The sequence below is a fragment of the Neomonachus schauinslandi genome, chromosome 11 (genome assembly GCF_002201575.2).
Source record: "Neomonachus schauinslandi chromosome 11, ASM220157v2, whole genome shotgun sequence".
In the NCBI taxonomy this organism is placed as follows: domain Eukaryota; kingdom Metazoa; phylum Chordata; class Mammalia; order Carnivora; family Phocidae; genus Neomonachus; species Neomonachus schauinslandi.
In genome coordinates, this window is record NC_058413.1 from 15,203,115 (window position 1) to 15,218,211 (window position 15,097).

Here is a 15,097-nt window from a genome sequence, read left to right on the forward strand (position 1 = left end):
TTGTCAGCACTTTATACTCTGTGGTACAGTGTAGAGCTGCCTGATGATTACACAATACAACTGAGAAACAACATGCTTTGGAGATTAGACAATAGTATGATTTCTCATTTTTTAAAAAAGATTTTATTTATTTGAAAGAGAGAGAGCGTGTGTGCTCAAGTGAGTGATGGGAGGTGCAGAGGGAGAGAGAGGGGAGAATCTCAAGCAGATTCCTTGCTGATCGCAGAGCCTGACGTGGGGCTTGATCTCACAACCCCAAGATCATGACCTGAGCTGAAATCAGGAGTCACATGGCTGCTTAACTGCCTGAGCCAGCTGGGTGCCCCTGATATCTCATTTTTGAATCATTACATCTTTGATTATAAGTTGCATCTTTAATTGTAAGTTACATATTACAAAAAAGGAAATGCTAATACTTGGATACAAAGTGAGATATGTTTATAGTGTTAGGAATTCTAGATGGCCTTGGAAGAATATTGCAAATATTAAACACTTACAAGAAAAAGTTTATAAGCTAATCTTCTTTGAAAACTCTTAAACTTTTTTGTTCTAATTATGGAGTCCTTTATTCAAATTACCTGGTATAGGGTAGTCATCTCCCCATCCCCAATTAACAGTAGATAATAATATCATTAAATTGTGTTTTGTTTCAAAATACTTTTCTTTTAGCTCTGGAAAGCAAGGTTAAGTGGGTATGAAGAGGCCCTGAAGATCTTCCAGAAAATAAAGGATGAAAAGAGCCCAGAATGGTCCAAATTTTTAGGACTGATCAAAAAATTTGTGACTGATTCCAATGCAGTGGTTCAGTTGAAAGGATTAGAAGCTGCACTTGTTTATGTTGAAAATGCCCATGTAGCAGGAAAGTAAGTTGTTTCCTTCCAACTATTCTGGTAAAACCCTTGTCTGGTGCTGCATCGATTAATTTGTGTATATTTATGGATCGCTGTCCTTAGTTATTAGCACTTTTAGAAGATATTAATATTCTTACTTTCATAGCTCCTTGGTACTTGTTTTTCATTTGGTTCTTATCTACTCTCAGAAATCTAAATGGTACATGAGATCTCTAAAGAGGAGCAAATTAGAAACGAAATCTTGAAAACCGTGCCTTAAGGTTTGATGAGCAAGTGAGTTTCCTTTTGAGCCTTTTGTGTGGGAATTAACTTTAAACCAGAGGGAAAACCTCTAGTAACTTTTAGAAGAAACTTGAGGGTGTTAGCAAAGGAATTATCAGAATTCCAGTGGAAAGCATTTGGGTATTACAAAAATCTCTTTCTACAAGGCTTCCCAGCAAGGTGATCTGAGAAACACATCTTTCTCTCTGTGGTGATTAGGCATTTTTATCTCTTAGGAGAGATGTTGCTAACTAAACAACCTCTGTGACTCCTGGCCAGTTTGACTTGAGCTGCAGATGATCCAGGTTTCTAATCACCCACTCTCCCATACCTCAGAAACCTGGTTTTCTAATGCTAGTCTTGATGTCATTGAAAGGAGCCCTCCATAAAAAAAGGGGGGGGGGAACCCTCAACTTAACTGCACAAGAAAATATATACTTGACTTACTTCAAAGATTATACCAATAATCATTAACCTGACAGTTTTGTTACCAGCATCACTGAGTTTCCCTTGTCATTAGTGAGAACATTGCTTTATTTTATTTTATTTTATTTTTTTAAAGATTTTATTTATTTATTTGACAGACACAGCGAGAGGGGGAACACAAGCAGGGGGAGTGGCAGAGGGAGAAGCAGGCTTCCCGCGGGCAAGGAGCCCAATGCGGGGCTCGATCCCAGGACCTCGGGATCACGACTTGAGCCAAAGGCAGACGCCTAACGACTGAGCCACCTAGGCCCCTGAGAACATTGCTTTTTTTTTTAAATTGCATTTTTCTTCTGATACCATAAACTTTTTTTGACAAATACATGTAGTCCCAACCCACTCAATTCCTCTGATTTCCAATGGTACAGGTTTTATTTAATTTAGAAGAGACTCAAAGTAGTACAGTTACTGTAAAATCTTGCCAAGGAATCAGGAGCAGCCTTTTGTTATTAAAGGTACATACCCATTCCCTCCGTGAAGAAATTCTCTTATTCCAAGAAATGTTTAAAATGACCTTTTAAAAATTTTTCAAAAAAGCAAGAACTCTGTAATCCTATTTTTTTAAATATATCTGTATGTATATCTATCTGTGTATCTGTCCATGCATATAGAGAGATAAATCTGGAAGGATGGATACGAAATAGTTGAAAGTAGTTTTCTCTGGGTAATGGGATGTCAAGGGATTTTTGCTTTCTTATTTGAATTTTCTACATTTATAAAGAGAAAATATGGTTCTGTGTCATTGCCTGGTGTGACATGTCTTATACTTTTATTTGCATAAGTTTGTCTTTCATGTCTTTCTTGAACATAAAAAATTAGAGACTCATTTACTTTATTTCTAAGCATTTTAAAAAGTATTTGTCGTGTTTCCCCCTCCCCCCCCATGACCTTTTCCAGCTCTTTCTACTAAAGTGTGTTTTGTGTGTGGTGGTGGTTGTTTGTACTCTATATTACAGAACCACAGGTGAAGTTGTATCGGGTGTCGTAAGTAAAGTGTTCAACCAACCCAAAGCCAAAGCCAAGGAGCTAGGCATTGAGATTTGTCTAATGTACATAGAGATTGAGAAAGGAGAGGCTGTGCAAGAAGAGCTCCTAAAAGGCCTGGACAACAAGAACCCCAAGATTGTAGTGGCCTGCATAGAGACACTGAGGAAAGCCTTAAGGTAAGACTTGTTGCTTTAGTTTTGTGAACTAGAATATCTCAGTTGAATTTGAGTTCCTGGCTTAAACAGAAATGAAAACTGCTGGACTGGACTTGGCGTGCCACACTAACCAGGAAAATTGACCTGGGAAAGCTAGTCATTCCTCAAGTGTGGCGCTTTCTGTTCAGTGATTTTAGCCTTTAACTGGTGTTACATAGTTATTTTTTCTAAATCCCCTTCTAATGAAGATGAGCAGGGGAGATTTCTGACCTGTTTTCAAATTAGGAATTGGCTTTTTCGTGGAAAAGCACTCCTCAGGATATTTAAGCAGTCCTCTTGTTATCCTCAAGCATATTTATGTACTTTGAAATGTTGGCTAAAGACTGTTTATTTACTGAAGCAGACCTTTGTTTAGATGCCTTTTTAGTAAAGTAGAAGTAAATACTATATGCCTTTAAACAGAAGCACAACAATAGCAAATAGAAAATAACTTTTACTCTTATGAAATAAGTTATTTTCAGTTGCTAGAATTTCTTGTTTGGCAGTGAAGTTTTTCATGAATGAGATCTATTTCAGGAACAAGTGGCTGTAATTTGGTATGGAAATCTGAATTAGACGAACCCCTAGTTTGTTCTGATTTGGCAGTCCTTCTAATCTGATATCCTGTCCCCATTACTATCCACATGAGAAACTTTAGAAAGCAGCTCTAGTGAAATCCTAAATGTGTGGCCTATGGCAGTGACAATCATCCCAACTCAGCTTGCTTGCAATTTTGTGTATGACCTACTTCTTAGAGAAAATGCTTCCTTTGGTGTTTATCTTACATGGAAATATCAAAATTCCTAAATTTTGTTAAATGATCCTCAATTTATAAGTCTTAAACTTTTACATTGTCTTTCGCTTGGTTCATAAAGTTCTTTTATAAAATTTATAAAATTTGACTTTCACTTAGATTCTTGTGTAATAAATTTTTCCTCATTTCAAGCCTAGTATAGTATAGTAGGTGTGTTCTTATGAGTAGTAGTTTTTATGAGTAGTGTGCTCAATCTATCATCTTAGAAATTTATTGAATTAACTTGGTTATCAAGACTATGCTTGTCTCGGGGTGCCTGGCTGGCTCAGTTGGTGGAGCATACGACTCTTGATCTTGGGGTTGGGGCTACTTAAAAATAAAATCTAAAAAAAATTTAAAGACTGTGCTTATCTCCGTAGATATGTTCGGTCCTTAGTAATGGATCTCTCTCTCTTCTTTTTTTTTTAAAAGATTTTATTTATCTGACAGACAGCTAGAAAGGGAACCCAAGCAGGGGAGGTAGGAGAGGGAGAAGCAGGCTGAGCAGGGAGCCCAATGTGGGGCTCGATCCCAGGACTCCAGGATCATGACCTGAGCCGAAGGCAGACGCTAAACAACTGAGCCACCCAGGCACCCCAGTAATGGATCTCTTAATAAAAACATGTGTTATGCTATAATCAGCCTTTAAAGATTTTATTTATTTGAGAGAGAGAGCATGAGCAGGGGGAGGGGTAGAGGGAGAGGGAGAAGACAACTTCCCGCTGAGCAGGGAGCCCAACTCGGGGCTCAATCCCAGGACCCTGAGATCATGAGCCAAAGGCAGAGGCAGATGCTTAACTGACTGAGCCACCCAGGCACCCCCATATGTGGTTTTCTATAGTAATATGTTTAGTATCAAGATGAGGTTTTGTTTTGTTAATCTGTTTTCCATGTGGACCTATTCTGTAGGTTTTTCTTACATCTTTCGGTAGGCCCGGATAGTGAAACAAAAAAATCGGATGAAACAAATCTGGTAATGTAAAGGAAGACTCCTGAGATCCCAGATGTTAGGTTCTTCAGGCACAGTGCTGAGTGCCCTGTTTCATAACCCTAAGTTCTTATTTTTCCTATAGTCTTAAAGGTCAACTGAGCCAAGTTAAAATGTTCTTTTCTATTAAAATAAAGGGTATTTTAAAGGAAATCTTGGAGATCATCTTGTTTATTCTCATGTTATGATATCTATATTTAAAATATTTACATACCACATATCTTTTTAAATATCATTTCTGAAGGAGAGTATTTTCTGTCTCCTCTAACCTATTGGCATATGTCAGTAGCTATTGCCAAAAATTTTTGTTGCATTTGTGTACAGGAGATAAATTTATACACATTAGATAAATAAATAATAGATAAATGAGTTGACCCTTGAACAACACAGGGGTTATGGGAGCCAGCCCCCATGCAGTCAAAAATCTGTGTATAAATTTCGCCTTCCCCAAAACCTAACTACCAGTAGCCTACTGTTGACTGGAAGCCTTAGAGATAACAAACAGTCGATTAACATATTTTGTATATTATCTCTATTATATACTGTATCCTTATATATAGCAAAGTAAGCTAGAGAGAAGAAAATGTTATTAAAATCAAAGGAAGAGAAAAGACATAGTACTGTGCTGTAAAACATCCATGTTTGAGTGGACCCACACAATTTGAACCTGTGATGTTCAAGGGTCAACTGTATATGAGTTCTACTACAAAAATGTCAGTGTTGTTTCATAACTGAATCCCTCTTGCTCCTGAATTTGTTATGCAGAAATGTTAGCAGTGACTCAGAAAGCTAAATTTGGCCAGTTAGGAAACTTAAAAATATAAAATGTGACAAATATATAAGGTTAAATGTGCTACCTTTTTGAAAGAAGTCAGAATGCAACTGTTTTCCCCATGAAAAACTGAAGCAAAGAGAGATTTAGGTTGCCTGGAGTTGTAGGTGATAAGCTTTGACGTCAGGAATGAAACATGCTGCCAGGATTAGTGATCTGTCAAGTTGAGTGAACCACCTTAATTGTAAGAACTATTAAAAACTTACTGCAAGTAGGGGCGCCTGGGTGGCTCAGTCATTAAGCATCTGCCTTTGGCTCAGGTCATGATCCCAGGGTCCTGGGATCAAGCCCCGCATCGGGCTCCCTGCTCCACAGGAAGCCTGTGTCTCCCTCTGCCCGTCCCCCTGCTTGTGTTCCCTCTCTCACTGTGTCTCTCTCTGTCAAATAAATAAATAAAATCTTTAAAAAAAACCCAACTTACTGCAAGTAGATTTCACTCATCTAAATATGTATAAACTGATTTATGTTTTTAAGCTTTTATATGTATATACATTTTTTTTTTTTTTTTAAGATTTTATTTATTTATTTGAGTCAGAGAGAATGAGAGACAGAGAGCATGAGAGGGAGGAGGGTCAGAGGGAGAAGCAGACTCCCTGCCGAGCAGGGAGCCCGATGCGGGACTCGATCCCGGGACTCCAGGATCGTGACCTGAGCCGAAGGCAGTCGCTTAACCAACTGAGCCACCCAGGCGCCCGTATATACATATATATTTAAGATGTTACACAAGTTTGGTCCTTTATAGATTTGAATTATCCCTAATCTGGTTACCTGCAAGGTTAGTTTTAAGATTTTTATATTCTGGACCCTAGACATTAAATAACACTCTTAGAAGAGTGGTATCTAAACATAGATGTTAGGAACTCCTTTTTTTTTTTTCTGCCTTAAAAAATCTCAACTGTTAGTATATAATAAGTACAGAACTGCATTTGAGTGAATGAAAACTAACACTACCCAAATATATTGCATGTTGACAAGTTTGTTTTTTCCCCCAATGTTTTACTTCTAGTGAATTTGGTTCCAAAATCATCTTGCTTAAGCCAATTATCAAAGTGTTGCCAAAACTCTTTGAGTCTCGAGAAAAAGCTGTTCGAGATGAAGCAAAACTAATTGCTGTGGAGATTTACAGATGGATTCGGGATGCTCTGAGACCCCCATTACAAAATATAAACTCTGTCCAGGTGAGGCACAAAGTTTTTTGGTTGTCTTTGCATAAGACTAATATGAAGGTATTTCTTTCCTGTTGTTGATATTCTGTCCTTACAAATAATTATTTTTGTTCTTAATTTTGAAATAATTTGATTTTTTTTTTCTTCTGAGCATAGCTGTCTCTGATTTTATTTTGTCTTCTCAAGTTAAATACCATACACTCAGTGATTCCGGTATGTCAGTGTTGAGTCTATAGTAATTTAAAAGATCCCTTTATAATGCTGTTGGGTGGCAGGACTTAGTATCTGTTTGGACAACATGCATTTTATCTGTTTTTTATTACAGTTGGTTTTAGAGACTTTATCTGATACAAATATATCTGAATTCATGAAGTAATGAGTGTCCTAAAAAGTGAATTTTATTCTTTTTTCTAAGTGCTTAGACATACATCTTCAGTAGTAAATATGTCAGTTTGATTTATGTTACCAAATGTATAATTTTTTTTTAATTTAAATTCAGTTAATTAACATATAATGTATTATTTGTTTCAGGGGTACAGGTCTGTGATTCATCAGTCTTATATAATACCCAGTGCTCGTTACAACACATACCCTCCTCAATGTCCATCACCCGTTATCCCATCCCCCGACCCTTCTCCCCTCCAGCAACCCTCAGAAACCTCCCCTCCAGAAACCCTGTTTCCTAAGATTAAAAGTCTCTTATGGTTTGTCTGCCTCTCTTGTTTCTTCTTTTTCATTTTTTCCAGTGTATACACTTTAAATGTATCTTTTCTTTTTGCCCTGTTAGAACCACATAAATAAGAAATTGGTTTCTGATGTTAGTAAATATAAATGTTAAGTATGTTCTCTAAGGATGAGGATGTAGGTATGTTTTTAAAAATATTTTATGATATTTGTAGTTGAAAGAACTAGAAGAAGAATGGGTCAAATTGCCAACAGGTACTCCTAAACCAAGTCGATTTCTGCGTTCCCAGCAAGAACTAGAAGCTAAATTGGAACAGCAACAGTCAGCTGGTGGCGATGCTGAGGGAGGTAAGCCAGTTTTAAACACTGGTTTCTATGAAAATTGGCAAGAACAGGCCCTACCTCAAGAACCTATGTTTACAGGGGCACCTGGGTGGCTCAGTCATTAAGCATCTGCCTTTGGCTCAGGTCATGATCCCGGGGTCATGGGATCAAGCCCCCACATCGGGCTCCCTGCTCAGCAGGAAGCCTGCTTCTCCCTCTCCCACTCCCCTTGCTTGTGTTCCCTCCCTTGCTCTTTCTCTCTCAAATAAATAAATAAATAAAATCTTAAAAAAAAAAAACAAAAACCTATGTTTACTAAGCACATTTTGTAGGACTGCCATTTAATACAATATCAGTTGTTTATAGCATTAATAACTAATTCCTTCTATATCAAGATTTCATCAGGGTGTGAAAGGAGTGATAACTATTTGATAAGTAAAAACCTTCCATCCATTTTTAAGGTTTGTTTTGTTTTTCTCCTGGAAGGTGGTGACGATGGTGATGAGGTGCCACAGATAGATGCTTATGAGCTTTTGGAAGCGGTAGAAATTCTTTCCAAACTTCCCAAAGACTTTTATGACAAAATTGTAAGTAATGGTAACCTTCTTTCATTTATTTCATTTTAAATAATTCCTTGATTATAATTAGATTGTTCTGCTGAGCCCTTTTCCTGGTATACCCCTTTGCACCCCATATCTTCCCTAGTAGAGTGAATCAGTTGCTTCTTTGTTCTCATACTGCTGTGTATGTATACCTACAATAGCACTTTCTTTTAACACATCTTACCAAAACCCAGAACATTATTCCTGACTTCTTTTTCCCCATTGTCTCTCTGGTTTTACCTTTAAATATCTGTCAGATTCATCTTTTCTCCATCCCACTGCCACTGCTTTACCCCAGGGTTCCTTGACGTTGGCACTATTGACATTTTTTCCAGATAATTCTTGGTTTTGGGGGACTCTCCTGTGCACCGTAGGATGTTTAGCAGCATCTCTAGCATTTACCCACCAGATATCAGTAATACCATTCCTCAAGTCTGATAACCAAAAATGTCTCCAGACTGTGCTAAGTGTACCCCAAGAGACACAGTTATCCCCAACGAAGAAACAGTCTTATCCCAACCACCACCATCATCTCTTGTCCCACATGCCATGGTAGTCTTCTTGTAAGACTCCCTGTCTCTGTTCTTGTCTCCTTCCCATCACATTTCCCAATATAATCAAAGCTGTGATTTTTGAAAATAAAAATCTTCCCATATCACTGCCTCACTGAAATCCTTCCAGTGGCTTCCATGAGTTTAATGTGATGTCTGAAATCATCCTATAGCCATCAAGGCCACCTGAGGCACCTTTGAGGCCCCTGCTTACCTTGCAGCCTTACCTTCTGTAATTGCTCTCACTCCGTGCCCCTGTCTTCCTGAACTCCTTGTATCATACGTGCCACACTCGCCGCCCCCAACAAGCTCTGGACCTTAATATATGCTGTTCTTTCTGCCTATAACATTCTCCCAATTCACCCCATAATACTTCTTCATCCTCTACATCTCACCTTAAGGATCACTTTTTAGGGGAGATCCTACCTGTCAGCCTAAAGTAGATTAAGTCCTCTTGCTGTAATTCCAAAGCAGCCTGTACTTCTCTTCTCATAGTGGCCATGACCTAGTAGTTATTTATTGCAGATCTTCCTAGCTTTGCCAGCAAGCTGCTTCAGTCCTCCATTGACTTCGGATTAACAAATACTTGATAAATTAAATCGCACTGTGATCTTCCCCAGGGTGGCGAGTTTGTCATCTTCGTTGTATCCCCAGTTCTTTCAAATAGTGGGTGTGCAAAATTTTTGAATGATTGCTTGATCTCTAGTGAAGTATTTTCTACTTTATGGCCATAAAACAGAACAATTGTACCACCAATGTCTAAAACTGATCTCTAAGATTAGAGCAGTTTTGGTGGTTGGTTATGTGATTGTCTTTTTCTGGTCTTTTTAATATTGTCAATATGGGAATTCCTTTCGCCTGTAGTTGTACCACTATGAGATATCCTAGAAACACTTTCTAGCAGTGTTTCCTGTTTAATACTTGCTTACTAACATTTGCCTAGAAAATGAGAAGGAAGTCTATGGCATCCCGTTCTTTTACTTACAGAACTTTAGGGTTATGGAATGTTGTGAAAACACTTATGGTTGGACAAAATTTTATATATATGAGCAAAACATTCTGATGGGCTGCACAGTTTTGCAGCTTTGTTTTTTAACCAGCTTTAGAAAAAAGTTTCTGTAAACAAAAAATAATGATATATCTTTGAATTAGGAGTGCGAGAAATACTTTTATTTTTTTATTTTGCCTCCTAATTTCTGCCTACAAGTGACTCATTCCGTGCCTTGCAGGAGGCAAAAAAATGGCAAGAGAGGAAAGAAGCTCTGGAGGCTGTAGAAGTACTAGTGAAAAACCCCAAACTGGAAGCAGGCGATTATGCAGATTTAGTCAAAGCATTAAAGAAGGTAAGTGAGAAGAGTGTCAACACTGGTAAGCAGACAATAGGCCAGGCCTTTGAGTTTCTCGCCATACCCTTGTAAAGGATTGTTTAAAACGATTGTCCTAGGTTAGTTTGGAGGGATTCGTTTTCAGTCTTTGTTGATTATCATTTTGCTTTATGCTGTCTGGTAGCATACACAAACCTCAAGAAAAAGAGGGGCTTGGTGATGTAGAACCAGATATTCTAGTTTTATTTATTTATTTATTTTTAAAAGATTTTATTTATTTATTCATGAGAAACAGAGAGAGAGGCAGAGGGAGAAGCAGGCTCCCAAGGAGCAGAGAGCCCGATGCGGGACTCGATCCCAGGACCCTGGGATCATGACCTGAGCCGAAGGCAGATGCTTAACGACTGAGCCACCCAGGCGCCCCTCTCTCTTTTTTTAAAAAGAATTTATTTATTTGGCAGAGAGAGAGGGAGCGAGAGGGGGAACACAAGCAGGGGGTGAGGGAGAAGCAAGCTCCCCGCTCGCTGAGCAGGGAGCCCGACACGGGGCTCCATCCCAGGACCCCGGGATCATGATCTGAGCCGAAGGCAGACCTTAACCATCTGAGCCACCCAGGTGCCCCAGATATTCTAGTCCTATAGTTCTGTAGGATGAACTATTTAAATTGGCTCTATTTAATAGGACAGGTGTTAAATATGAAGAGTATTTTCCCATTAGATAGAAAATTATGCCACCTTGTATATCTGCGTGTAAAGTGAAGGATGTGTGGTCACCATAAAGCAGGCAAGTGCTGAATAAGAAAGAAATGCTTTTAGGGGCACCTGGGTGGCTCAGTCGTTGGGCGTCTGCCTTCGGCTCAGGTCATGATCCCAGCATCCTGGGATCGAGCCCCGCATCGGGCTCCCTGCTCAGCGGGAAACCTGCTTCTCCCTCTCCCACTCCCCCTGCTTGTGTTCCCTCTTTCGCTGTGTCTCTCTCTGTCAAATAAATAAAATAAAATCTTTAAAAAAAAAAAAAAAAAATGCTTTTAGAAAATACTCCTTTGGTGTTGCTGCTGGTTGATGAATTTATATGTAGTGGCTTTTCATAAAATCTGAAAGTATAGATCAAATACTGTGAATAGAGTTAAAGAGTTTAAGAACAAACTCTAAAGACGTGTTCTTGAATAGAGAAAACTTTAATTTGCTTCTTCAGCCTGAAATTACAGAGGATTAGAATGGTGGTGGGGGGGGGTTAATCTTTAGTTATATGCACATATAGGTACAGTAATTCTCATTATTCATAGTGGGTATCTTCTCTAAAGCCATTACAACACTGAATTAGCGAATACTTGACCCAGTTGCTCCTAAGGAAACACAGGGGTGGGGTCCTGCAACTCTTTGGTCTCAACATTTTCATCAATCAGTCGATATATAACTTGTTTTATTCTATTTGAAGAGGTCTCATTTAATATATATTATTGATGCATTAACACTGAACTCCTGGCCAACAGCACTGTAACTCATGCCTGAACAAAGCTTATCTAACACATAATTTCTGTGTCAGGCCTTTTTGCGCTTAGGAACACTAGACAGCACTTCAGCACTATACTTGGGGGCCATTTTAAACAGTGAAAGCACCAACAAAAATCACAAAAATGAAAAGAAAAAAGAAAGAAAAAGAAATGCAGCACTAAACAGATCATGAAAAAGATACTTGTTCACAGTATGAGAGCTGAAAGAAGAAGGCAGAGTGTTGCTTTGTTCATTCTCAGCTGGGAATGTGCACACCAGGCAACTCAAGAGTTTTCACAGCTCTGTGCTTGTCTATGAATGACTAGGAGAGTGCTGTGAGTATTGATTCGGGGGTTATAAATAAATGTTAACAAGTAGGTGAATTTGCAAATATGAAATCCGTGAGTAACGAGGATGGGCTATGTTTTCTCATAGTCAGCTTCCCATGCTTTCCTCCAAGTGAGATTTGGAGGCAGAGGTATGATTTTTCCCAATCTTGTTTAGTCCTCAGTCTTCCAATCTTGAAGAGCCCCAAACCCAGGCAAGATTAATTAGAAGGGAATTGCCCAGAGGGAAAAGATTTCACCAGCCTGGAGCATGGGAGGAAAGAGAAAGGGTAGAAAGGCACTAAGAGAGGGAAATGAGATTCTAGTGGCATTGAGAACTTCAGATTCTCTCTAAATTCCAGCATATCATTTTTATCTGTAATCTTATTACTTGTCCCTGAATTCTCAGTGCCTCAGATAAAAACTTTTATTTTTTCTTATCTAATGATACACTATTAATTGATGTTCTCCACATGCATTTTCTTAGGATATTAGCTGTTCAAATAAATACTGTTCTGTGATTTCCATTGGCATTTGAATATAAATATACTCTCTCGCTGTATTCTTTACAGAGAGGATCATGGATTTTATATTTGGGTAGACATAGACAATAGATTTGTGTGAGAAACTTCTCCCTCTTCATATGGTGGAGTGGGGGGGCGATTAAAGGCTTACAAACAAGTAAAAATTTTAATTTTGTGGCTAAAATATTTAAAACAATGAAAAGTTAATTTCGGTTGTATAAATAAACCAGGAACAAGGCATTTTAAAATTTTTTATGTGATTTTACTTGCCTGTAAACACAAACGTCATCTCCATATTATGTTGACTTAACAGAGACCTGTCAAAAATGGGGAAATGAGGAAATGGAAAAGAATGAGACTGAATAGGCTACAGACCGATCCCTCATCCCTCCATAAATGGTCTCTTCTCTCTGTTGTCTATATCAAGTAATCCCAGTTTTTTTGCCTTTAATACAAGTAATGCAGAACTACTCATTTTGAAATTCCTTTCAGTATTCCTGAATTATTTCTTGAGGTGTCTTCTTTCAAGTTGTCACATGACTTAACATATTTTGTGGGCTTTCCTGTTTTCACAGGTTATAATTCTTTCATTTATAAGATACTTTTTCCCCTACCCCTTACCCTACTTCCCCCCCCCGCAATAGCTTCTTTGACTTGGCTAATTACCTGTGGATGCTGGTAGATGCATATATTTTTTTAATCTTTAGATTAAGGTTTGGGTCTTCAAGGTATTTTATTATATACGCTTGCTAGCTTTTTTTGTGGTATTAACCTTTTTTTTTTTCACTTGGTCTTTCTACATTTCCCCCCTTACTGCTTATATTCATCATAGTTTTCTAAACATGGTGGATTTCATTGACTTCTGACTATGTCAACAGAGTGTTTTTGTTTTGGTTACTATTAACTAGTCGCTTACATTACTAGTTAAAAATAAATACTAATTGATAATTACAGCTGACCCTTGAACAACACAGGTTTGAACTGCATGGGTCAATTTACACGTGGATTTTTTTCAATAAATACAGAACAGTACTGTAAATGTACTTTCCTTGTGATTTTCTTTTTTTTCTTGTGATTTTTTTTTTTTTTTAAGATTTTATTTATTTATTTGACAGAGACAACAGTGAGAGAGGGAACAGCAGGGGGAGTTGGAGAGGGAGAAGCAGGCCCCCCTGCCAAGCAGGGAGCCCATGTGGGGCTTGATCCCAGGACACTGGGATCATGACCTGAGCCGAAGGCAGACGCTTAACGACTGAGCCACCCAGGCGCCCCTTTCTTGTGATTTTCTTAATAACATTTTCTTTTCTCCAGCTTACTTTATCATAAGACTATAGAATATAATACATATACAAAATACGTGTTCATCAACTGTTTATGTTATTAGAAAGGCTTCTGTAGTTGTAATTAAGTTTTGGGGGAGTCAAAAGCTGTATGTGGATTTTTGACTACACGGAGGGGAGGGGGGTCAGTGCCCCTAACCCTCACATTGTTCAAGGATCAACTGTTCTTAAAATTATTTTGTAGGCCTAGATTTATGGGAGAAGTGACAGCACTTTTAATTATAGAATATTTCCCATTATTTAGGTTAAATTAACTTTGTGAGCTAAAGCTTCCTTTCCCTAGTCTAGAACAGAGTCATGGAGATTTTCAAATCTGAAATGGAGTCATATGCTATTTTTCTTAAAAATAAACACTTCTCCACCTTCCCCACTCCCATTTCCCAATTTAGAACAACCTGTTTAATCAAACTACGATGTTTGACAATGAGTGTTGAAGGCAGATAGGCCTAGTCCATCACTCACCTATAAGTTCATTCAATCCTTTACCATTTTGAACTATAATAGGTTCACAAGATCCTCTTCAGGACTTTCCATCAGGACCATTAGTGTCTAGGGTTCAGCTCCCACTGGTTATTGCTCTAATGGTGGGTAGGGAGAGCTGTTCTTCATTGAACTAAGATTTCTTAGAATGGGGTCTGGCATGTTTTTGATGACCATCCCTAGAATATACATTTATATGCTAAATATGAAGTCTGCCATCTAAATAATTCCTGTAAGTTCTTTTGGTTAAAAAAAGAGCATCCAAACATGTATAAATGCCAGTAGTGAGTTTAATACAGAACTGAATGGAAGTTTTTTCTCTATGGATTTATAGTAAAGGATTTAACAAAATGTTTATTAGGACCTGATCTCATCTTCTCATAAGAAAAGTGGATTTGCCGTAACATGAATTTACAGTGTGAATATGCTTTAGTAAAGAAATCAAAAGCTTTGGAGTCAAAACAGAGCTGGGTTTAAATCACATCACATCACATTTGCTAGCTCTGACCTTGAGCAAGGAATCTGTATTTAATTTCTGAAATCTGCAAAATTTGATAATATTACCTAGTTTATAGGGTTTTGGTTGAAAAATTAAATGAAATAAGGATTATAAAGCACCTATAAAATTATGGCATTAATTTGTTCTTAATAAATGTTAATCTTGCCTCTTAATCGTTACTCCTTAGCACTTAGGGAGTGCATGAAAGTCCATCTAGAACTTCCTTGCATGCTCTACATTAGGGGTTGTTTAATTCAGGGAATCTGGAAGGAAGCATTCTACTTATGGAATATAAGATCTTAGGGGCTAAATAAATCCGAGGTGGAATGGAAGCATTACTTCTACCTGGGAAAAGAGTAAAGCGTGAAAGGAGGGTGGTAGTATAAATAATGCT

At 38.0% G+C, this 15,097-nt stretch overlaps 1 protein-coding gene across 1 annotated transcript in view; it reads left to right on the forward strand.

Moving 5' to 3' along the window:
• The window catches only part of CKAP5 (cytoskeleton associated protein 5), a 100,759-nt gene that overhangs the window by 31,946 nt on the left and 53,716 nt on the right, over nt 1-15,097 (forward strand). The window contains 6 exon segments of the mRNA XM_021685418.1: nt 670-863; nt 2,552-2,758; nt 6,396-6,567; nt 7,455-7,587; nt 8,050-8,150; nt 9,946-10,059. Coding sequence (XP_021541093.1) covers nt 670-863; nt 2,552-2,758; nt 6,396-6,567; nt 7,455-7,587; nt 8,050-8,150; nt 9,946-10,059 — 921 coding nt within the window.